At 38.3% G+C, this 22,268-nt stretch overlaps 4 protein-coding genes and 3 pseudogenes across 4 annotated transcripts; all 7 read left to right on the plus strand.

The window, feature by feature from the left end:
* Window positions 1-2,707: 2,707 nt before the first annotated feature.
* Window positions 2,708-3,978, plus strand: LOC9311282 (F-box only protein 7; the record flags this gene model as incomplete). The annotated part of the gene is made up of 1 exon (XM_021025023.1): window positions 2,708-3,978. A coding segment is annotated over one exon (1,209 nt), but the record flags the coding sequence as incomplete, so codon positions are not given.
* A 1,041-nt stretch (window positions 3,979-5,019) lies between these two features.
* Window positions 5,020-6,344, plus strand: LOC9311283 (annotated as a pseudogene).
* A 2,177-nt stretch (window positions 6,345-8,521) lies between these two features.
* Window positions 8,522-9,893, plus strand: LOC110228257 (annotated as a pseudogene).
* Window positions 9,894-10,473: 580 nt separating this feature from the next.
* On the plus strand, window positions 10,474-12,042 carry LOC9311285 (putative F-box protein At5g38270). The gene has a single exon (XM_002875171.2). The coding sequence runs from the start codon at window positions 10,587-10,589 to the stop codon at window positions 11,760-11,762; it is 1,176 nt and encodes a 391-aa protein (XP_002875217.1). The 5' UTR covers window positions 10,474-10,586; the 3' UTR covers window positions 11,763-12,042.
* Window positions 12,043-12,443: 401 nt separating this feature from the next.
* Window positions 12,444-14,641, plus strand: LOC9311286 (putative F-box protein At5g38270). Its single transcript, XM_021026112.1, is given in 2 exon segments — window positions 12,444-13,350; window positions 13,352-14,641. Coding segments are annotated over 2 exon segments (1,221 nt in total). The 5' UTR covers window positions 12,444-12,594; the 3' UTR covers window positions 13,817-14,641.
* A 3,111-nt stretch (window positions 14,642-17,752) lies between these two features.
* On the plus strand, window positions 17,753-20,169 carry LOC9311287 (ureide permease 1). Its single transcript, XM_002875173.2, has 7 exons — window positions 17,753-17,922; window positions 18,321-18,582; window positions 18,658-18,796; window positions 18,885-19,038; window positions 19,114-19,237; window positions 19,325-19,699; window positions 19,781-20,169. Exons 2-7 carry the CDS (start codon window positions 18,355-18,357, stop codon window positions 19,931-19,933), a joined length of 1,173 nt encoding a protein of 390 aa, XP_002875219.1. The 5' UTR covers window positions 17,753-17,922; window positions 18,321-18,354; the 3' UTR covers window positions 19,934-20,169.
* A 65-nt stretch (window positions 20,170-20,234) lies between these two features.
* LOC9311288 lies at window positions 20,235-22,103 on the plus strand (annotated as a pseudogene).
* The last annotated feature ends 165 nt before the right edge of the window (window positions 22,104-22,268 follow it).

Raw genomic sequence — 22,268 nt, forward strand, 5'->3', positions numbered from 1 at the left:
CGGTGTTATCCGCGTGCTATCTAATCAACCGGATCCCTACAAAGATCCTACAAAATGCATCACCATTTGAGGTAATTAATAATTCTAAGCCTTCTCTAGATCACTTACGTGTTTTTGGGAGTGTTTGCTTTGTTCTAGTTCCCGGAGATCAAAGAAACAAGCTTGAACCGAAAAGCACAAAGTGTATGTTTCTCGGCTACTCTACTACTCAAAAGGGATATAAGTGCTTCAATCCTTCTACAAATAGGATGTTGGTATCAAGAGACGTTAAATTCTTCGAAGAACAAAGCTACTTTGAAACAAAGAGTTGGGACAATGTCAAAGACATCTCGGATAGTCCCTCGGATCGAGCAAAGAGCTTAGAGTTCATCATCCAACATCTTGGTAATCCGGCACCTACGGCTGAAGCGTCTTCTCCCCAACCTGCTCACGGCAGCCCTCAGCATGGTTACAATGATGATACTGTACCTACCGGAAATCAAATACCATCGGGTCCTTCTCAAAGCAATATGACCGGACAAGACTTGGAGAACTCCTCAGACCATGACAATGACAATGACACTATTCTTCATACAGCTCCGGTTCCCCGACGAAGCACACGCCCTCGCAATCGTCCGGAAATGTGGAGAGACAATCAGTTTCATTACCCGGCTAATCAAGTCACTTACCCCATTCAACAAGTTTGCTCGATGGACCTTCTACCCGCTGAACACAAGGCCTTCTTAAGTCAAATTGATGCTCATATCATTCCCCAAAGCTATGAAGAAGCACAAGGCAATGAGAAATGGACAAAAGCGGTAGATAATGAAGTGGGAGCGATGGAAAAGAACAACACATGGGACGTGGAGGAGCTACCTCCGGGAAAGAGGTGTGTTAGTTCTAAATGGGTTTTCACCATAAAGTATAAGAGTGATGGTGAAATTGAGAGATATAAGGCTAGGCTAGTGGCAAGAGGGTTTACTCAGACATATGGTGAAGACTATAGAGAAACTTTTGCGCTAGTAGCTAAGCAACACACAGTCAAGGTTGTTCTTTCTCTAGCGGTGAATATGGATTGGGAATTGTGGCAGATGGATGTCAAGAACGCTTTTCTTCAGGGGGAGTTAGAAGAAGAAGTGTATATGACACCACCTCCAGGTTTAGAGGATACAGTGGCTCCAAGGAAGGTGTTAAGACTTCGAAAAGCTATCTATGGCCTCAAACAATCCCCAAGAGCTTGGTATCACAAGCTGAGATCAACCTTGCTTAGAGAAGGCTTCAAAAGGTCACATTCTGATCACACTTTGTTCACTAAACAGGATAATCAAGGAATTGTAGTAGTTTTGATCTATGTTGATGACTTGATTATCTCTGGAAGTAACAAAGCAGGTATCCAAGCTATCAAGTCTTCTTTACATTCTGCTTTTGATATTAAAGATTTGAGTGTTTTGAAGTATTTCTTAGGGATTGAGGTGTGTAGATCCAAGGAGGGACTGTTTCTCTCACAAGGAAATACGCTCTTGATCTTCTAAAACTTACAGGAAAGCTTGGAGCTAAACCAGTAGATACACCACTCGAGCAAGGGTACAAGGTCAATCGAAAGGGGGAGAAAGATGACACTCCTTATCATTGCCCCGAACAATACCGAAGACTCGTGGGTAAGCTTATCTACTTGACATATACTCGACCTGATTTATCTTTTGCTGTGAATCAGGTAGCTCAACACATGCAAGCTCCCACTGTTTATCATTGGAGTTTGGTGGAGAGAATTTTGAGATATATCAAAGGAAGTCCCGGCAAAGGCATATGGATGGGAAGAAACTCTAGCACAGAGATTGTTGGATATTGCGATGCAGATTACAATGGGGATCGCAACAAAAGACAATCAACAACTGGTTTTTGTACATTCATTGGTGGGAATCTTGTGACTTGGAAGTCGAAGAAGCAGAAAGTCGTCTCTTGTTCGAGTGCTGAAGCAGAGTATAGAGCTATGAAGAAACTCACAAACGAGTTAACATGGCTAAAGGCTTTGTTAAAGGACTTTGGGATCGAGCAGAAGACTCCAATCACTTTTCATAGTGACAATCAAGCGGCCATCCACATTGCTACCAATCCCGTGTTCCACGAGAGGACCAAGCACATAGAGATGGATTGCCACAAGACAAGAGAGAAGATAGAAGATGGTACGATTCTCCCTTGTTACACTAAGAGTTCGGACCAATTGGCCGATATCTTTACCAAGGCAGCAAGTAACCAAGTTTGCCAATTTATTCATGGTAAACTTGGTCTTGTAGACCTGACACATCCTTGAAAAATATTCTCCAACTTGTAGGGATAATACTCTTTTTCCCTAAGCTTGGTTTTGTCCCACGTGGTTTTCCAAACTTAGGTTTTTAATGAGGTTATTCATACAAGTGCCAAGTTTATACACAATTGGGCATTGTGGTATAAACTTGAGGGGGAGTGTTAATCAAGAAGACATTTAACACTAACTAAGTCATAGTTAAGGGTTAAATGTAGGTTACTTGGGTTACTCGGGTTACAGGTTACTTGGGTTACTCGGGTTACAAGTCTGAATGAGGGTGCTATTAGTCTTTGTGCACAACCCATAAACCCTAGAGAGTGTGTTCTCATATAAAAGCACTTGTGTGCCTCCACTTTGTAAAAACAATGTTTATCCTTTAATAACAACACTTTTCTCTCAACTATGATTCTTCATTAATCCAAATTTCCGCTCAAACTCTCTCTCAATCTTAACACCAAGCTTTGTCCTGATCTTTTGAGAAAGATCATCGAAAGCTTGAGCTCTCTTGATTTTTACCGATCAAAAATTGTTTGCTCAGATTGGTATTCCGTTTGGAAAACATGCGTAACGCGGCCTCTGCGTCCATGGCGGATCATATATGAAGAAAAGTATACTTATTGTCCTTCTATGATGTTGTTCGATCCCGACGAAGAAAAGATTTATAGGGAACTCGCAGGAGTTTCCGACAAGAGCTATTGTTTGGCTAGCTCTGGAAACTGGCTCTTGATGGCAGATTCTCGTCTTGATTTCTATATTGTTAACTTGTTAACGGGCAAAAGGATCAATCTTCCACCAATGGAGTCTAAGATTCGTGGTGCACAAGTGAGATTTGAGCAAAGCAGGGAATGCAGCCATTGGGGATACCTTCTCATCGACCAACGGTGTATGTTTATAGTGGAGAAAGAAATATTCCAATACAAAAGATCAGCTGTTCTGTGGATAAACGAGAGGACAGGGGATTATTTCGTTGCTTGGATTTTTAATAAGCATTATTTGTTCACACACAAGAAAGGAGATGACTCGTGGTGTTGGCATAGGAAGTGGACTAAAGCTGGTTATTTGGATTTGGCTTATAAGAACAACAAGCTTTATATCTGTACTACCGATAACTACATCAAGATTTTTGATTTCTCTGGAGATTTCCCTAAAGAAGAAATAAAAAATAACCCGTATCGAAATCGTTCTTTTAACTACAATCGGGGAGTAGGGGAAATCATTTGGGAGAGGAGAATAGCGATTCAGAAATCGGGAGAGGTTTTGATCATCTTGAGAGTTAAAGCAGGAGATCATTCATGTTCGTTTTGGATCTTTAAAATGAATCCTGAGAGTAGAAAATGGGAAAGAGTAGATTCTATTGGAGATGATGAGATGATTATCTTCGGTCATGGTGCTACAATAAGAGCACCGGTTCAAGATGTTGGTGATGGAGTCAAGAGTGGTTCAATCTGGTTCGTTAAATTTGACCATCGACCATTTCGTGGTGTCTTCGATCTTGCCACAGGTAAAATTACAACGCCTAAATTTTGTGGTTATCAGAGATATAGTCGTTGGTTTTTTTCCAGGATTTGCTTAGTCTTTTGTTTGAGTAGGTTTCTTCTCTTGCTATTATATTTTATTTTTAATTTGATTTGAAGTGAAATGTTTTAAGGGTAAACATAACTCCGAGTACAATATTATGTCAGCCGTTGACGATCTGAACTAGCAAAAGCTAACGTGAACGCAAAACAAATTTAATTGATCTGTTTTATACACAATTAAAAAGACGTTATTTATTTCAATTATAAATTCTAAATAATAGGTCTAAACCCAAATACAAATCAGTTGTTACACAATCTATACATTGATATTTGTTTCTAACAAATCTTAAGATAGATAATGCAAAGTTACAAGTTACAACCTTCTATCACGATATATACACGATACTCATACAAAAATGTTCCAAGTCATCCCAATCACACCTTTTATTACCCGTGAGGCCGATGGTCACAGAATCGGTGTATGCAATCTTGATGTCCTCTCGGACGCAGAACTCAAGTATTCAGACGCCTTGAGCAGCAAGTCAACAGCATCTCTCTTGGTGGAGAGTTAAAGACAACACATGTGAGAGGATCTTCTCCGTTGACTTGCATTTTACTTCTACTTGGTTGGGTGGTATCACTTCGCAGCCTCTCACACCTTTGGCCATTTCCATGGTCCTCTCGCTTACCTATCAAGAAAGACACTTTTCATATGTTTTCTTTTAATCCATAGGTTCAAATTAACCCAATGCTCAGTGGAATGTATACCTGTATATATAAGAGCAGCATCGAGAAAATTCCAAAGATTGGCAAATTTAGTCAACTTATTATACATCTGCCGTCAAACTCTCGGTTCTTATATTTAGGATTTATGTACTGAGACATATCATATCTTATTATTGGTTATACCAAAAAATTATTGTAATCCTTTTAATTTTAGGAATTATAAATTACTATATTATTTCTTATATACCTTTCCAAAAAAGAAGAAGTAAATGTAATACTTTTACTTTTAAGATTTGTAATTTGTTGTATAATTTCCTTTTTATTTATATATTTTATGTACCTTTTGGAAAAAAGTTAAAATCTTTTAGGATTTGTAATTTACTATATAATTTTTTTTTTACGTGTTAAAATTTGATCGATACACATACAGGTGTCACTATCATATGGAATTACTAACTTTGAATTTTTATATAATAAGATAGGAGTATTAAAGTTTTGAAGTTGCAATATAATTAGGTTTTCTTTGGTTCTAAATCATAAAACCAAACCCTAGATCCTAGAGGGCTACGCAGGTAGACATGAGAGAAGAGGAGAGCCAAAAAGTCTCTGAAAATCACGATTGGTCCAATCTTTGTCCCGATCTTTTGCGAAAGATCATCGAAAGCTTGAGCTCTATTGATTATTACAGAGCAAAAATTGTTTGCTCAGATTGGTATGGCGTTTGGAAAACATGTGTAAAGCGACGTCTATGTCCATGGAGGATCGTATGCCAATATGATTCTTATAAGTTTTACGATCCCGGTGAAGACGAGATTTACACGCCACAATACGTTGGACTCTCTGACAATAGCTATTATATGGCTAACTCCGGAAATTGGCTATTGATGGTAGATTCTCGTCTCGATTTCTATATTTTTAACTTGTTAACGTGAAAAAAGATCAATCTACCATCAATAGAGTCTCCAATTCGTGGTGCACAAGTACGATTTGAGCGAAGCGGTGAGTCAAGATACACGTGGGGACACTTTGTCGAGCCTTGTCGTAAGGATAATGTGTCGAAAGACATCTTGCACTGCAAAAGATCAGGAGTTGTTCTGTGGATAAACGAGAGAACAGGGGATTATGTCGTTGCTTGGATTTTGAAACGGCATTACTTGTTCACATACAAGAAAGGAGATGATTCGTGGTGGAATTGGAATAAGGATTGGATTACCGGTGCGAAAAATTTGGGTTATTTGGATGTGGCTTATAAGAACAGTAAGCTTTATCTCTACACCACCGATAACCACATCAAGATTATCGATTTCTCTGGAGATTTCCCTAAGGAAGAAATCGAAAATAACCCGTATCTGGATCATCCTTTTAACTATGCTCCGCGTGGATGTGAAGTTACTTCGAAGAGGAGAATAGCCATTCAGAAATCAGGAGAGGTTTTGATCATCTTGAATTTAGTACTAATTGGTGAAAGCAAACTTTTGTTTTACATCTTTAAGATGAATCTTGAGAGTGGCAAATGGGAAAGAGTGCAATCTATTGGAGATGATGAGATGTTGATCTTTGGTCATGGGGTTACAATAAGAGCACCGGTTCAAGATGTTGGTGACGGAATCAAGAGTGGTTCTATCTTTTTCGTCGACGATAGTGGTCTTCGGGCAGACTATCGTTGTTATTCAGATTGCGGTATCTTTGATATTGCCACAAGTAGAATTAAATGGCCTAAGCAATTTCATTGCCTTATGGATAAAAGTCATTGGTTTGCTCCAGGATTTGCTTAGTCTTTTGAAGTCATTAGTTTTCTTCAGCTTTGATCAATTAATTTTGTGGTTTGTTTGTTTTTTTCTTTTTTATTAATAATTTAATTTAGCATGATTTGTACTGGAATATTCAAAGGGTAACAACTCCAAGGAGAATATTATGTCAGCTATTGAGATAATTTAAGAACTAATAATCCAACCAGAACTATACAACACGAAATATACAAAATTAAAGGCTGATAAGGATAAAGACAAGTTTATGGCAGCAGTTGACATACAAATTGTTAAGGTTTAAGAACTTATAGGAGTCGACTCTGTTCTGAACCATAATAACCAAGAAAGTTGCTTTATACGAAACAGAGTAATGAAACAAACCAAACATAGTTATAAAAGAGAAAGATGAAATCTTGCTGAAAGAAATTAAAAGAACACAGGGCAATTTAATGAGTTCATGACCCATAGACGATATGTCTCGCCGAGGCTTAGCTCGCAATCCATTAGTTTTAGATGGTGTTTACAACAAAAACGTACGAGTGACACGCCTAGTACCCTTACTAGTACTTAGACTTACTCTGTACTGATTCTTGATCAAGAAGAAAAACAATGAACCGAGCTTATGCAAAATAATTTAATTCTCTCTTCTCCTACAGTGATGCCCCTGGTGACAAGATTGGTATCTGCAATGGCCATGGTCGTCTCTGCATTTCTGAGTTGAAGGAGATTGTAAGCACGAGTTTTTTTGGTGGATGGTTAAAGACAACACAAGGGAGAGGATCTTATCCATTGGCTTGCATTCTACGTTAACTTGGTTTGGCGGTATCACTTTGCAGCCTCTCACACAATAAGGTCATCCTCTTAAGCCAAACTTGTATCTTGATCCTGACTCAACTATTTATCATTTGTATTTTTCTGGATTATATGGCTTATAGTTGTTCCTTATTTTCCAAGTTTATCACTCTTTCCTAGGGCTGGGCCGGATCCGGATATCCGGTTTTTTTTGGGTATCCGGATCCGGATCCGGATCCGGCCGGATCCGCCTTTTCATTATCCGGATCCGGATCCGTTCCACCCGGATATCCGGATTTCGGATATCCGTAAAAAGAGCCGGATATCCGCCGGATATCCAGATCCGGGTTTTTTTTATATAATTTTTTTATTAATATAAAATTTCAAGAAAAAATATTTAAAAACAAATAATTTAATATAAATAATTAAAAATATTATTAAAAAATATTATTCTTATATAAAATAATAGAATTTATTAATAAAATTTAAATAATAGTAATAAAATATTAAAAAAATATTATTATTATATAAAATATCCCGGATCCGGATATCCGGCTTTAAATTTTCTATTATCCGGATCCGGATCCGGATCCGGCCGGATCCGCTTTTTCATTATCCGGATCCGGATCCGCCCCACCCGGATATCCTATTTTTCGGAGCGGATCGGAGCGGATCCCGGATCGGATCCCGGATCCCGGATCGGATCCCGGATCCCGGATAATTGGTCTCACCCCTACTCTTTCCCTTCCCTGAAACTTTACCAATTTTGTAGCTTTTTTTTTTTGGTCTAATATATCCAATATTTAATATTTTCTTTTAATCTATTGGTTCAAATTATAACCCTATTAACCCAATGCTCAGTGGAATGTATACTACGTACTATATGGAAATTACTCATCTAAGCAAATTGAGTCAACTTTATTATTCATCTTCGTCAAACTTTTCGGTTTCGAAGAGTTTTTACGCAATGTTTTAAAAATTGGACCGACCGACTGGAACCTGGTTCACAAAACTGAAGTCACTAACTTTGAGTAATTCAGGTTTTTATATACTTTTTTATTTTAACTCTAGCTTATCTTTTCTAATTTCTTTGTTGTCACTTTTATTTTTTCTCAAGTTTATATGTAATTTTAGTTAATAAAATTTTAAGAAACGTTAAAAATTCTCAACCGGTTAGACTGGTCCGACCGACCAGCCATCTAATGTCGAGTTGATGATCTCAAAACATTGATAAAAACTTATAAGCAAGCGGACGACACAAAATCAGGTATTTAATGGTTTTAGGGGATTGTATATTTTATGTGTAATTATTTTATCTTAAGGAGCCACTATATATAATTGTATAACAAATTAACAAATTGACCAATAACATCGTGACCGGCTCTGTATTGGTTCTACAAAACCTGAAAACGAAACCCTATTTCCATTAGCGTGCTCGGCAGGTAAGCGCAGACATGGATGAGCGTAACGATTTGATGAGAGAAAATAACAATTGGTCCAAGCTTTGTGCTGACCTTTTGGCGAAAGATCATCAAAAGCTTGAACTTCATTGATTTTTGTCGAACAAAAATCGTTTACTAAAATTGTCCAAAAGTGTCTGATAATCACGACTGGTCCAAGCTTTGTCCCGATCTAATGCGAAACATCCTCGAAAACTTGATCTCTATTGATTTTCACCGAGCAAATTTGTTTGCTCAGATTGGTATATCGTTTGGCAAACATGCGTGAAGCCACCTCAGTATCCATGGCGGATCATATACCGGGTACCGAGATGATGGTTGTTGGAGTTTTTTGGATCCCAGAGAAAGAAAGATTTACAAAAAAAAGCCTCTTCGGACTCTCTGACAATAGCCATTATGTGGCTAGCTCAGGAAATTGGTTCTTGATGGTATATTCTTGTCATGATTTCTATATTTTTAACCTATTCACAGGCAAAAAGAACAGTCTTCCATCAATGAAGTATTCCATTCGCGGTGGAAAAGTGAGATTCGAGCCAAGCGGTGACTATAGACTCTACAATTGGGGACACTTCGTCGATCATTTTCGTAGGATTTACGTGTCGAAAGACACCTTCGGATGCAAAAGATCAGCTGTTCTTTGGATAGACGAAAGGACAGGGGATTATTTCGTTGCATGGATTTTGAACAACCATGATTTCGTTTCCGGACAACACATACAAAGAAACCCGCCAACAGTCAAGAAAGGAGATGATTCGTGGTGGAACTGGAATAATAAGTATGGAACAAAATCTTTGTTTCGGGATTTAGCTTATAAGAACGGCAAGCTTTATCTGTATACTTACAGTGAATGCATCAAGATTATTGATTTCTCTGGAGATTCCCCCAAAGAAGATATAAAAAAATAACCCGTATCGAGATCATCGGTTTCACTACCACATTTGGAGATGGGATTCCAAGAGGAGAATAGTGATACAGAATTCAGGAGAGGTTTTGGCCATCTTGAGTTTAATAAGTGAAAAGAGAGTTTTGTTTTACATCTTTAAGATAAATCTCGAGAGTAAAGAGTGGGAAAGAGTATATTCTATTGGAGATGATGAAATGTTGATCTTTGGTCATGGGGTTACTATAAGGGCACCGGTTCCAGATGTTGGTGGAATCAAGAATGGTTGCATATGTTTCGTTAAAGATGACGTTTCTGTTGGGTACAAACCAACGTCCCACATCGGAAGTTTAGAAAAGAAGTTTCTAATATATAAGTAAAGTCCAACTCCAATTAGTATGAGACCTTTTGGGAAGGAGCCCAATAACAAATCCGTGCGGGCTTGAGTATGTAGGCCCAAAGCAGACAATATGATACTAATGGAGGAGTTGGAATGGACTTAGATAAGCCCAATAGTTTGGCCATCATATATGTTTTATTCAGAATGCAGTGTCTTCGATCTTGCCACAAGTAACATCACATGGCATAGTTCACCCGATGTTTACTCCTCGAAAACTCAGTGGTGTTAAATAGTTTTCTTTAATTTTGATCAAGTTATTTTTTTTTGTTGCATGCTTTTTTCTTCTTTTTTTTTGTTTTGAAATTATTAGCACAAATCTGTAGTGAAATATTGAAATAGTATGACAGTCACAAGCAATTTTTGTGAATCTCCCCATCAAATGGGAAGCTATTAAGCAAAGTTTGTTCTTTCTTAATAGGGATCTCTTTCAAGAAAACCACTAGTCAAACCAAAGATGTTTACTTATTAAACCGAAATAGTTTAAAATAAACTTATTAAAAAAATATATTGAATAAACTTATGAAAAACATATATTGAAATACGTAATTTGGACCCGAATGAACCGATCTGAATAAACCGATCGTAGCTTAATGGAACCACTGGTTAAAAAATTACAAAGGAAACAAAACAAACACGATAATATGACATAAAGCGTAAATAATTAATATAAAGCCCAATTAAGCCCAATCTTAGTATCGCATTAATTTAGATTTCTTTGGTTATAAACCCTAAAACGAAACCCTAGATGATTCAATAGAGTTCTCGGCAGGTAAGCATCAATGGATACGCCGAACGATTTGATGAGAGAAGAGAAGGGACAAAAAGTGTCTGAAAATCACGATTGGTCTAAACTTTGTCCCGATCTTTTGCAAAACATCATTGAAAGATTGAGTTTTGTTGATTTTTACAGAGCACAAATCGTTTGCTCAGATTGGTATACGGTTTGGAAAACATGCGTAAAAAAGACATTGTATCCATGGCGGATCTTATACGATGATGTTTCTTTGATGTTGTTTGATCCTAGAGAAGACAAGAAGACAAGGAAACTCCTCGGACTCTCCGACGACAGCTATTATATGGCTAGTTTTGGAAATTGGCTCTTGATGGTAGATTCTCGTCTAGATTTCTATATCTTTAACCTGATAACATGTCAAAGGATCGATCTTCCATCGATGGAGACGCCAATTCACAAAAGGATCAATATTTCATCGAGGAAGTCGTCAAGTCATGATGGACACACAGTGAGATTCAAGCGAAGTAATGCTCCGGAATATGGCGAATGGGGACACTTTGTCGAATACGGCAAGTGTGGACAGTCGGCCAAGCCTTGTCGTAAGGACCACGTATCGAAACTCATTTACGGAAGCCAAAGATCAGCTGTTCTGTGGATAAACGAGAAGACGGGTGATTATGTGGTTGCTTGGATTTTTAAACAGCATTACTTGTTCACATACAAGAAAGGAGATGAATCATGGTGGAACTGGAATAATAACTGGAAATTCGGTCAAGGACGCGTAAATTTGGGTTATTTGGATTTGGCTTATGAAAACAGCAAGCTTTATCTCTATACTACCGATGGTCACATCAAGATTATCAATTTCTCTGGAGATTTCCCTAAGGAAGAAATCGAAAATAACCCGTATCTGGATCATCCTTTTAACTATGCTCCGCATGGATTGGAACTTATTTCGAGGAGGAGAATAGCCATTCAGAAATCAGGAGAGGTTTTGATCATCGTGAGTTTATTAGACCTACTACTTGATGAAAGAGCACTTTTGTTTTACATCTTTAAGATGAATCTTGAGAGTGGCAAATGGGAAAGAGAGCATTCTATTGGAGATGATGAGATGATAATATTTGGTCATGGGGTTACAATAAGAGCACCGGTTCAAGATGTTGGTGATGGAATCAAGACTGGTTCAATCTGTTTCGTTAAAGATGACGTTGGTACATGATATAATTGTGCTTCAAATTGCGGTGTCTTCGATCTTGCCACAAGTGAGATCACATGGCCTAATAGAGTCGGTGTTAAAACTCAATGGTTTGTTCCAGGATATGCTTAGTCTTTTGTTTAACTAGTTTTTCTTCAATTTTGATTCAAGTACTTTTTGTTTGTTGCTGTCCTTCTCTTCTTTTTGTTGTGATTTTTTATTTAATATAAGCATGGATTTGTAGTGAAATATTTCAGAAGGTTCAGAGACAAGATTATGTCATTGTCAGCCATTGATTTATTAACTTATGAATGTGGTAGGAATCTAATCTGAACGCAACTCGAGATTCTTTTATTTTACACACAATTATATTGAAAAAAAAAATTTGATGAAGGGTTTGTCTCTAATGGGAAGCTATTAACCAAAGTTGGTTCTTTCTTGTTCTGTCTCTGTTCTTGGGTCGAGAAGCTATTTCCCACCGCTTGACTTTTTTTATCGAGTCGTGCCTTAGCATAAACATCTTAAATTTTCACCAATGTGTAATAATATAGTGTGAAAATAATAGAAATTTCATCCTTGTTTTTTCTGTTCAAAAGATACATCATGTAACAGAAGGTTATGTATATAAGTGAAAATGTACTATACAAAAATTATGATGAAAAGACATTATAACTGACAATTATGTATAGAAACGTTCTCTTCGATTGTTATGATAAGAATAAAACGAAACCCTAGTTCCTTTAGCGAATTCGGCAAGTAAGCGCAGACATCGATCAGAGAAGAGAAAAGCCCAAAAGTCTCTGATAATCACGGTTGGTCCACACTTTGTCCCGATCTTTTGCCAAAGATCATCAACATGGATGCGCGTAACGATTCGATGATAGAAAATAACGGACGAGAAGTGTCTGATTGGTCCAAGCTTTGTCCTGACCTTTTGCGAAAGATTATCGAAAGCTTGAACTCTATTGACTACCACCGAGCAAAACTCGTTTGCTCAGATTGGTATTCGGTTTGGAAAACATGCGTGAAGCGGCCTCTGTATCCATGGCGGATCATATACTATGATGATGATTCTTCGAGTTTGTTCGATCCCAGAGAAAACAAGATTTACGAAACAAAACTCCTCGGACTTTCTGACAATAGCTATTATATGGCTAGCTCCGGAAACTGGCTCTTGATGGTACATTCTCGTCTCGATTTCTATATTTTTAACCTGTTAACGTGCGAAAAGATCAATCTTCCCTCAATGGAGTCGTCAATTCGCGGTGGAAAAGTAAGATTCGAGCCAAGCAGCGACTGTAGACAAGGCAAGTGGGGACACTTGGTCGATCATTTTTGTAAGACTCCCGTGTCGAAAGACATCTTGGGGTACAAAAGATCAGTTGTTCTTTGGATAAACGAGAGGGCAGGGGATTATTTCGTTGCTTGGATTTTCAAGAACCAATATATGTTCACACACAAGAAAGGAGATGATTCTTGGTGGAACTGGAATAATAATTGGGATACGTTTCTTTTGGATTTGGCTTATAAGCACAACAAGCTTTATCTGTATACTTACCACGATTCCATCAAGATTATTGATTTCTCTGGAGATTCCCCTAAAGAAGAAATAAAAAAAAAACCCGTATTGGGATCATCCGTTTCACTACCACATTTCGCAAGGGGAATATATTTGGAAGAGGAGAATAGCCATTCAGAAATCAGGAGAGGTTTTGGTCATCTTGAGTTAAACAAAAGAAGGGGTACATTTGTTTTACGTCTTTAAGATGAATCTTGAGAGTGGCAAATGGGAAAGAGTGCATTCTATCGGAAATAATGAGATGCTGATCTTTGGTCATGGTGTTACAATAAGAGCACCGGTTCAAGATGTTGGTGATGGAATCAAGACTGGTTCAATCTGTTTCGTTAAAGATGACGTTTCGCCATATTATATGTGTTCAAATTGCGGTGTCTTCGATCTTGCCACAAGTAACATGACATGGTATTATTTGAAAATCCAAAGGCACAATCGTTGCTTTGGTAATCGTGCCATTCTCTCTCTCTTGCAGACGAGTTTCAGATCCAGTTTCTCTTGTTAGATATGTTCTTCATCGCCGGTCAAGGACTCTCAGAGGTCGGTCAGGAGTGAGTCAATAAGCTTCTCCGTCAGCGGTGGTGTGGTGTCTCCTCATCGATGTGGCTGTGGCTTCGGTTTGACGGAGGAGGAATTTTGCAGCGGTGGGTCACGGTTTAAAGGACGCTGTGGTTGCTTCAAAGTTCCTCAGGCTCAGCCGCTGCTCCGTTCGCTGCGACCACGGCGGAAGTTGATGGGGTCTGGTGGGTTGCGTTGTTTGGCGAGGTGGTTAACGGTAGTTCCGGTGGCTCGGAGCTTAGATGGCTGGTGCGGGTTCTGGGTTCAGAGGTTTTGTTGAGCCACCATCTTCTGGATCTGCCGCTTCTGGCATCCAGAAGCCCGGATTGAAGTTTATTGGCTCTGGTTAATCGAAAAGGTTTGGTTTGAGAAAATTGGGGATAAATCCAGGTACGTCGGGTTGCTAGGTCAGGATTCGTCGTCGTCGAACCTGCTGTCGGAGGGGCTAGCTTTCTAGGAGATCTGTGTCGGGCTTGGTGCGTCGGAGGAAGGCGAGTGTGGTCGGGAACCGAAATCTCTCGGCTGTGTTCTAGCTCCTTTGAGGCTTCCACGAAGCTGTGGTCTTGATTTCGCCGGATCTAAGGTTCCGGTCTCTCTACGGCAGATGATCAACAGGATTCGAGCCTTTTTGATTTTTCCGGCGAGTTTTCCGTTTAACCATTTTTGTAACTGTTTCGATTTTCTGTGTAGGCCTTGGCCCAAGCCCATTTGGGTAGTTGGGTATATTAATATAAGTTGTTTTCTAAAAAAAAAAAAAAAAAAAAAAAAAAAACATGACATGGTATTGTCCTCTCGATGTTAATTACAGGAAAACTCGATGGTTTTTATAAGTAGTTTTCTTTTTTTGTTGCATAGTTTTTTCTTCTTCTTTTTTTTTTTTTTTTGTCATCCGAAATTAATTCGAGCTCAAAAGAGCCATTCCTGAGGAATATTGTTTACATATGTGATATGAAGCGGTTCTGTACGAACTTTTCGTGCCAGTTTATCCGCTTTGACATTAGCCCTACGAGAAATTAAAGATAAAGAAAAAGATGAAAACTCCTCCTTGTCGCTCTGAAATTCCTCCAAATACACTGAAAACGCTGGCCATTCGGTTGGAGAAGACACCATCTTCACCAGGTCTGAACAGTCTGTAAAGAACGCTACCTCTTGATTATCTGCACCAATCATACACTTCATCGCCCAGAGAAGGGCCTCGACTTCGGCATGTAGTGGAGATAGACTTTTACGGAGGTTCGCAGCTCCCATGGTTGGCGGCTCTCCATTTGACGATGTACAGAACCATCCTGTACCGGAGAACTTATCACTTCCTTTCCATGATCCATCCACAAAACAACGGTATCCAGAATAATTCGACTCAAGTGAAGTATCCCTCACTCGAGTTTGATTTACCAAGTCCACAGAACCATGACTTTCATTATGGAACTCAATTTGAGCTGTTTGCCATAATTGTGCCTCTTTTTCCGCTAATCGTAATACCTCTATAGGGTCTTTATCTATATTTTCAAAGATCTTTTCGTTCCTTGCTTTCCAAATATACCAAATAATCCATGGAAAAGCTGATGAATCAAATTCTGAAGGTATTCTCCAAAATAAGTGATCTAAATTCGCAAAATTAGATTCCGTGGGAAAAATTCCCATAGCCGTAGGAATTTGTGAAAGCGCCCAAATCTGCCGTGCAGGGTGGCACTGAAAGAGTGTATGATTAATTGTTTCCTCTGATGCGCCACATCTGGCACATCCCGTGTCACAATCAATTTCTCTTTTTCGCAAATTTTCTGTAACCGGTATACAACCCGTTAAGATTTCCCACAAGAAATGGCGTATCTTAGGTGGACAATGCACTTGCCAAGAATGTGCTTTTAGCGGGTTGATGTCAGGGCCAAAAAAGGGTAAATTGGTCTCCGACTTTTCCATCCGTGTGGTATGATATCCCGATTTGACTGTATATTTTCCGGATTTTGTAAAATGCCAACCAAAAGAATCCTCTTTTGTTGGCGCACCCACAGGTATGGCGCTTATTAGCGCGACATCCTCTGTATCAAAGATCGCTTTTAAGAGATCAATATTCCAAAAGTTCAACCGACTATCTATAAGGTCGTTAACTTTTAAAGATGGGTCAACAACTGAACCATTACTTTTTGCTGGTCTCGGGAATTGAGCTGGAATCCAGGGATCCTCCCAAACTAAGATGGATGTCCCAGATCCGACTCTTTTAATAAGTCCTTTATTAACCAGAGATCTAGCTGACCATATACTCCGCCATCCATATGATGGAGAATATGATTTTATATTTTCCAAAGGATTGGATTTCCTAAAATACCGTCCTTTAAACACCTTTGCGAAAAGAGAATCTGGAACCGTGATCAACCGCCATAATTGTTTTGCTAGTAAAGCTGAATTAAAATCGTCAACGTTCCGAAATCCTAATCCCCCTTCCGATTTGCTATTGCACAATTTATTCCAAGCCATCTAGTGCATACCTCTAGAATCACCATTTGAACTCCACCAAAAATTAGCAACCGCGCTAGTAAGTTTAGAAGTGATAGTTTTTGGAAGTCTGAAGCACGACATAACATAAGTTGGTAATGCTGCAGCTACCGATTTAATCATCACTTCTTTTCCCCTTTTTGATAAAAATTTAGCTGACCATCCGTTAATCCTTGTTTGTAGTCTATCTCTGACAAAAGAGAAGATTTTTGTCTTGGAACCCCCTAAACTCTCCGGCAATCCAAGATAAGAACCCATACCTCCGATATTAGTGATACCTAAGGTAGATTGGATTTCTTCCTTGATATCATTATCTACCTTATGTCCAAACTGAATCGAGGATTTCAAAAAATTAATCTGATGTCCCGAGACCGCTTCATACTTCTTTAAAATCCCCAAAATTACCCCACACTGGTCCTTGTTAGCCTTGCAAAAAAATAAACTATCATCCGCAAATAACAGATGTGAAACCGAAGGGCTTGCATTTGCTACTTTGATACCCGTAATTAATTTTTCCCGTTCAGCTTTCCGAATATTCGCAATGAGCACTTCTGTGCAAAGGATGAATAAATAAGGTGAGAGCGGGTCTCCTTGTCGTAAACCCCTCTCTGGTATTATTAGTCCTCTAGGTTGTCCATTAAGGAGAACTCTATATTGGACTGTTGTAATACACCACATTATCCATTTAATCCATTTTTCACAGAAACCCAATTTTCTTAAGATCTTCTCTATGAAAGTCCATTTCACTTTATCATAAGCCTTGCTCATATCCGTTTTAATGGCCATGAATTTGCCTTTACAGGACGGGTTAGTTCTCAACCCATGGAACATCTCTTGTGCAATGAGAATATTATCTGAAATCAATCGTCCTTCTACAAAAGCTGATTGTGTTTCCGAAATCAGTTTTGGTAGCACCGTCTTTAGTCTTTGGCAAAGGATCTTCGATATAATTTTATACCCAACATTGCAAAGACTGATAGGCCGAAATTCCGTCATCCGTGTCGGTCTTTCCGTTTTTGGAATAAGGCAAATATTAGTCGTATTTAACCGTTTATCAAAATTTTCATCCTCTAAAAAGGAATTGACCAGAGAAAGAAGGTCTGTTTTAATAGTAACCCAAGCCTTTTGGAAAAATAAGGCTGTCATACCATCAGGTCCTGGTGCCTTTTCCGGATGCATCATAAACAGAACCGTTCTCACCTCACACTCCATTGCGGGTGCTCTTCTTTTTGTTTTGAATTTTTTTATAATGAGTTTAGCACAATTACAAAGGGTAACAACTCCGATTAAAAGATCAAATAAAGACAAGTTTGTGTCAGCCGTTGACTTATGATCAACTAGGAATCTAATCGGAACGCAACTCGAGATTTATATTATACTAAAAAATTATCTTGAAAAAGATATCTAGGAAGGTGTCATATCTCATGGAATCCGAATCTGCCAATAATATGAGAGCGACTAGCAATTATTCTGAATCTCCCCAAAGGGAAGAATCAAAAGTTGTTCTGTCTCTGTTCTTGATTGTCTGTTCTTCGTTAGAGTTAGAACAGAAGCTTCCAAAAGGTAATAATAATCTCTTTCAAGAAATTCATTATTAGTCAAAGATGTTTACTTTTTAGTCTCTCTTCTTGATTGCTTCTCTAGAAACCTCAAAGATTTTGACTCTTGCCTTGCCTTTGTGGTTGTCTAAGATGATTACTCTGTTTTCTTGAGATCTTTATAGATTTTTGACAGAACTACTACCCTCAATTTGAGCCTATAATTTGGGTGTTTAGATTGAGGAAAGGAATGAAAATTAGTGTAATATAGGTTTGAGTTTCTTGTAGATCTTCTTGTATTAGAGCATGTGTGTTGTGTTATGTTCTTAGAACTTTCTTTGAGGCTTAAAGTCAAGTAGGTTCATTTTTAGCTTGAAAGAACGAAAATCATATAACAATCTTCCTTTTTCTTCTTTCTTGCAGCTGTTTTTCATGATTTTATAAGAGAGATAGAGAGATGTATATGATTGAGAGCAAGGGAGGGGCAATTGCCTGTATGCTCTTGGCTCTGCTCTTCTTAGGGACATGGCCAGCAATCATGACATTAACCGAAAGACGTGGTCGACTTCCTCAACACACTTATCTTGACTATACACTCACAAATCTGTTAGCTGCAGTGATCATTGCGTTGACACTAGGCGAAATAGGTCCAAGCAGACCAAATTTCTTTACTCAGCTTTCTCAAGTCAGTCATATATTCATACTTCTCTTTAGAAAATCTTGTCGAAGAATATTGTTGAAACGCTGTTTTTTATCATAGGATAATTGGCAGTCAGTTATGTTTGCAATGGCTGGAGGAATTGTTCTTAGCCTTGGAAACTTAGCAACACAATATGCTTGGGCTTATGTTGGTTTATCAGTTACTGAAGTCATCGCAGCTAGTATCACCGTTGTTATCGGTGAACTCTTCTCTTCAACTACTTTTAACTGATTGTTTCCTCTGTTTCTTCTCTTGTTCTTATGAACTTTTTTGTTTACTAAGCACAGGCACAACTTTGAACTATTTCTTGGATGATAGAATCAACAGAGCTGAGGTCCTTTTCCCGGGCGTCGCTTGTTTCTTGATCGCTGTTTGCTTCGGCTCTGCTGTTCATAAATCAAATGCAGCTGATAACAAATCCAAATTCCAAGATTTCAAAAGGTTTGAAAACGATTCACAACTAGATATTTATATTTGTTTCGGTTTGGTTTGGTACTAATCTTGATCTTGTTTCAGTTTAGAGACTGCGTCTTCCTTTGAAATGGAAACAGTTTCTGCAAATAACGGGTTAGCGAAAGGGAAAGCGAAAGAAGGGACTGCGGCGTTTCTCATAGAGCTTGAGAAACAAAGAGCTATAAAGGTTGAAACATACTCTTCCTTTACCTTAACAGAAATAACTTATATGCATATATATTCTCTGAATATTCAAGATTGGCATTGACTACAGGTCTTTGGGAAAAGCACAATAATCGGATTGGCGATAACTTTCTTTGCCGGTATTTGCTTTTCTCTGTTCTCACCTGCATTTAACTTAGCGACAAACGATCAATGGCACACTTTGGAACATGGAGTTCCAAAACTCAATGTGTACACCGCCTTCTTCTACTTCTCCATCTCTGCGTTTGTGGTTGCTCTGATACTTAACATCAGATTTCTCTATTGGCCTATACTTGGTCTCCCAAGATCTTCTTTCAAGGATTATCTAAATGACTGGAACGGTCGAGGATGGTCTTTCTTGGCTGGATTTTTATGTGGGTTTGGGAATGGTCTTCAGTTCATGGGCGGCCAAGCCGCAGGCTATGCAGCTGCAGACGCTGTTCAGGTTTAGACAATAAACATATTCTCTGTTCCATGAATTAAGAGTGACATATTTTTTACTAATTTTGATTTGAATGTGTTTCAGGCACTTCCACTTGTGAGTACATTTTGGGGGATATTGTTGTTTGGAGAATACAGAAGATCATCAAGAAAAACATATACATTTCTCATCAGTATGCTTCTTATGTTCATAGTCGCTGTCGCGGTTCTTATGGCCTCCTCGGGACATAGAAAATGACTTGAAAATGAAATTCATAGAAACGTCTACAAGTTAAACTGCTAAAAGGATCACTGAAGGAAGAATTACTTCACTAATGACTGCAACATGTTCAAGTCTTTGTTTATATTTTAACCAAAGTGTTTTTCTTTGTTGGTTTCAGTCTCACGGCTTTGCTAACAACAATTGGTTGTATTGTCTTTGTTTACACATCAGAGAAAGAAAACTATAGTTTATGGCAACTTGAGAATTATTTATTTTATAGAAACTGGGAAGCTGGGTTCTTCCTGAATCTGGATCTACCAATCAAATGAGAAACTAAGTTATTTTTTTCCTTGTTCTGTCTCTGTTCTCTGGTCTTAATCAAAGTTAAAGTTAAGACAAAAGCTTTAATAAGGTAATCTCTTTCAAGCAACCCACTAGTCAGTAGTGAAATTTAGTGGAATCTGAGGTTTGAGTTTCATGTAGATCTTCTCATATGTGTCTTGTGTTATGTTCTAAATAACCTTTCTTGAGCACAACTAGCTTCATCTTTATCAAGAGACATCAATGATTAGATAACCGTAGAATCTCACTTCTTTACTTTGATGCAGTGGTTTTTGGTGATTTTATAAAATGTATGTGATAGAGAGCAAAGGAGGAGCAATCACTTGTATTCTCTTCGCTCTGCTCTTCTTGGGGACATGCCCAGCAATCATGACTCTAACCGAAAGACGGGGTCGACTTCCTCAACACACTTATCTTGACTACACACTCACAAACCTGTTAGCTGCTGTAATCATAGCGTTTACACTAGGCGAGATAAGTCCAAGCAGACCAAATTTCATCACACAGCTTTCTCAAGTTAGTTAAAAATACATTTCATATATCTCTTTCAAATTCTTGCAGCTATATATTGGCGGTTTTTGAAATGCGGTGATTTTTTATCAAAGGATAATTGGCCATCTGTGATGTTTGCAATGGCTGGGGAAATTTTCTTAGCCTTGGGACCTTAGCAACACAATATGCTTGGGCTTTTGTTGGTTTATCAGTCACTGAAGTCATCACAGCTAGTATCGCGGTTGTTATCGGTAAATTCTTCTTTCATTAACTATCTTTTTTTGATTTTTTTCTCTGTTTCTATCTTGTTCTTCTGAACTTTTTGTTTTCTAGCACAGGCACAACTTTGAACTATTTCTTGGATGATAGAATTAATAGAGCTGAGGTCCTTTTTCCGGGGGTCGCTTGTTTCTTGATCGCTGTTTTCTTCGGTTCAGCTGTTCATAAATCAAATGCAGCTGATAACAAATCTAAACTCCAAGATTTCAAAAGGTTAAAAAAAATTCACTACTAGTTCTTTGTTTTGATTTATTTTGGTTTTGTTTTAACCTAATCTTGATCTTGTTTCAGTTTAGAGACTGCTTCTTCCTTCAAAATGGAGACAAGTCCTACAAACGAAGGAAAAGCAAAAGTAGGGACTGCAGATTTTCTTATTGAGCTTGAGAAACAAAGAGCCATAAAGGTTAGGACACACTTAGCCTTTTCCTTAACAGAAATAACTGATATTCTCTGAAAATCAAGATTTGCATTGACAGGTTTTTGGGAAAAGCACGATAATTGGACTGGCGATAACATTCTTTGCCGGTATCTGTATCTCTCTAATCTCACCTGCAGTCAGCTTAGCGACAAACGATCAATGGCACACTTTGAAACATGGAGTTCCAAAACTGAATGTGTACACTGCCTTCTTCTACTTCTCAATCTCTTCATTTGGAGTTGGTATGATACTAAACATCATATTTCTCTATTGGCCTATACTTGGTCTGCCAAGATCATCTTTCATGGCTTACCTAAATGACTGGAACGGTCGAGGCTGGTCTTTCTTGGCTGGATTTCTCTGTGGATTTGGTAACGGTCTTCAGTTTATGGGCGGTCAAGCCGCTGGTTATGCAGCTGCAGGCGCTGTTCAGGTTTAAGACTAGAAACCTATTCTCTGTTCAATGATTTAAAGATTGAATATAAACATATCCTTACTTTGGTTTTGATGAGTTTCAGGCACTTCTGCTTGTGAGCACATTTTGGGGGATACTGCTATTTGGAGAATACAAAAGATCATCAAGAAAAACATATATACTTCTTATCAGTATGCTTTTTATGTTCATAGTTGCAGTCGCGGTTCTGATGGCCTCATTAATACAGTAATTTCACAGAATCGAATAGAACAACTTCAATCTCCGATTAATAATCCAAAATCCAAACAATCGTTATGATGTTCATGAAAAACACCAAACGATACAAGCTAGCTCTCAAGATGAGAGAAACCTAGCAATTACAAGAATTCTGGAAAACTTAAGAGATTACAATTATTCGATAAATG

This window comes from Arabidopsis lyrata (assembly GCF_000004255.2).
Source record: "Arabidopsis lyrata subsp. lyrata unplaced genomic scaffold ARALYscaffold_5, whole genome shotgun sequence".
Taxonomy (NCBI): Eukaryota; Viridiplantae; Streptophyta; class Magnoliopsida; order Brassicales; family Brassicaceae; genus Arabidopsis; species Arabidopsis lyrata.

Bases quoted from the DNA above. Each gene is read 5' to 3' on its own strand.
- LOC9311285 (XM_002875171.2), top strand. From the start codon at position 10,587: ATGGATACGCCGAACGATTTGATGAGAGAAGAGAAGGGACAAAAAGTG.
- LOC9311287 (XM_002875173.2), top strand. From the start codon at position 18,355: ATGTATATGATTGAGAGCAAGGGAGGGGCAATTGCCTGTATGCTCTTG. The intron at 19,039-19,113 runs GTTTGAAAACGA...ATCTTGTTTCAG, and splicing joins AAATTCCAAGATTTCAAAAG to TTTAGAGACTGCGTCTTCCT. The intron at 19,700-19,780 runs GTTTAGACAATA...AATGTGTTTCAG, and splicing joins CAGCTGCAGACGCTGTTCAG to GCACTTCCACTTGTGAGTAC.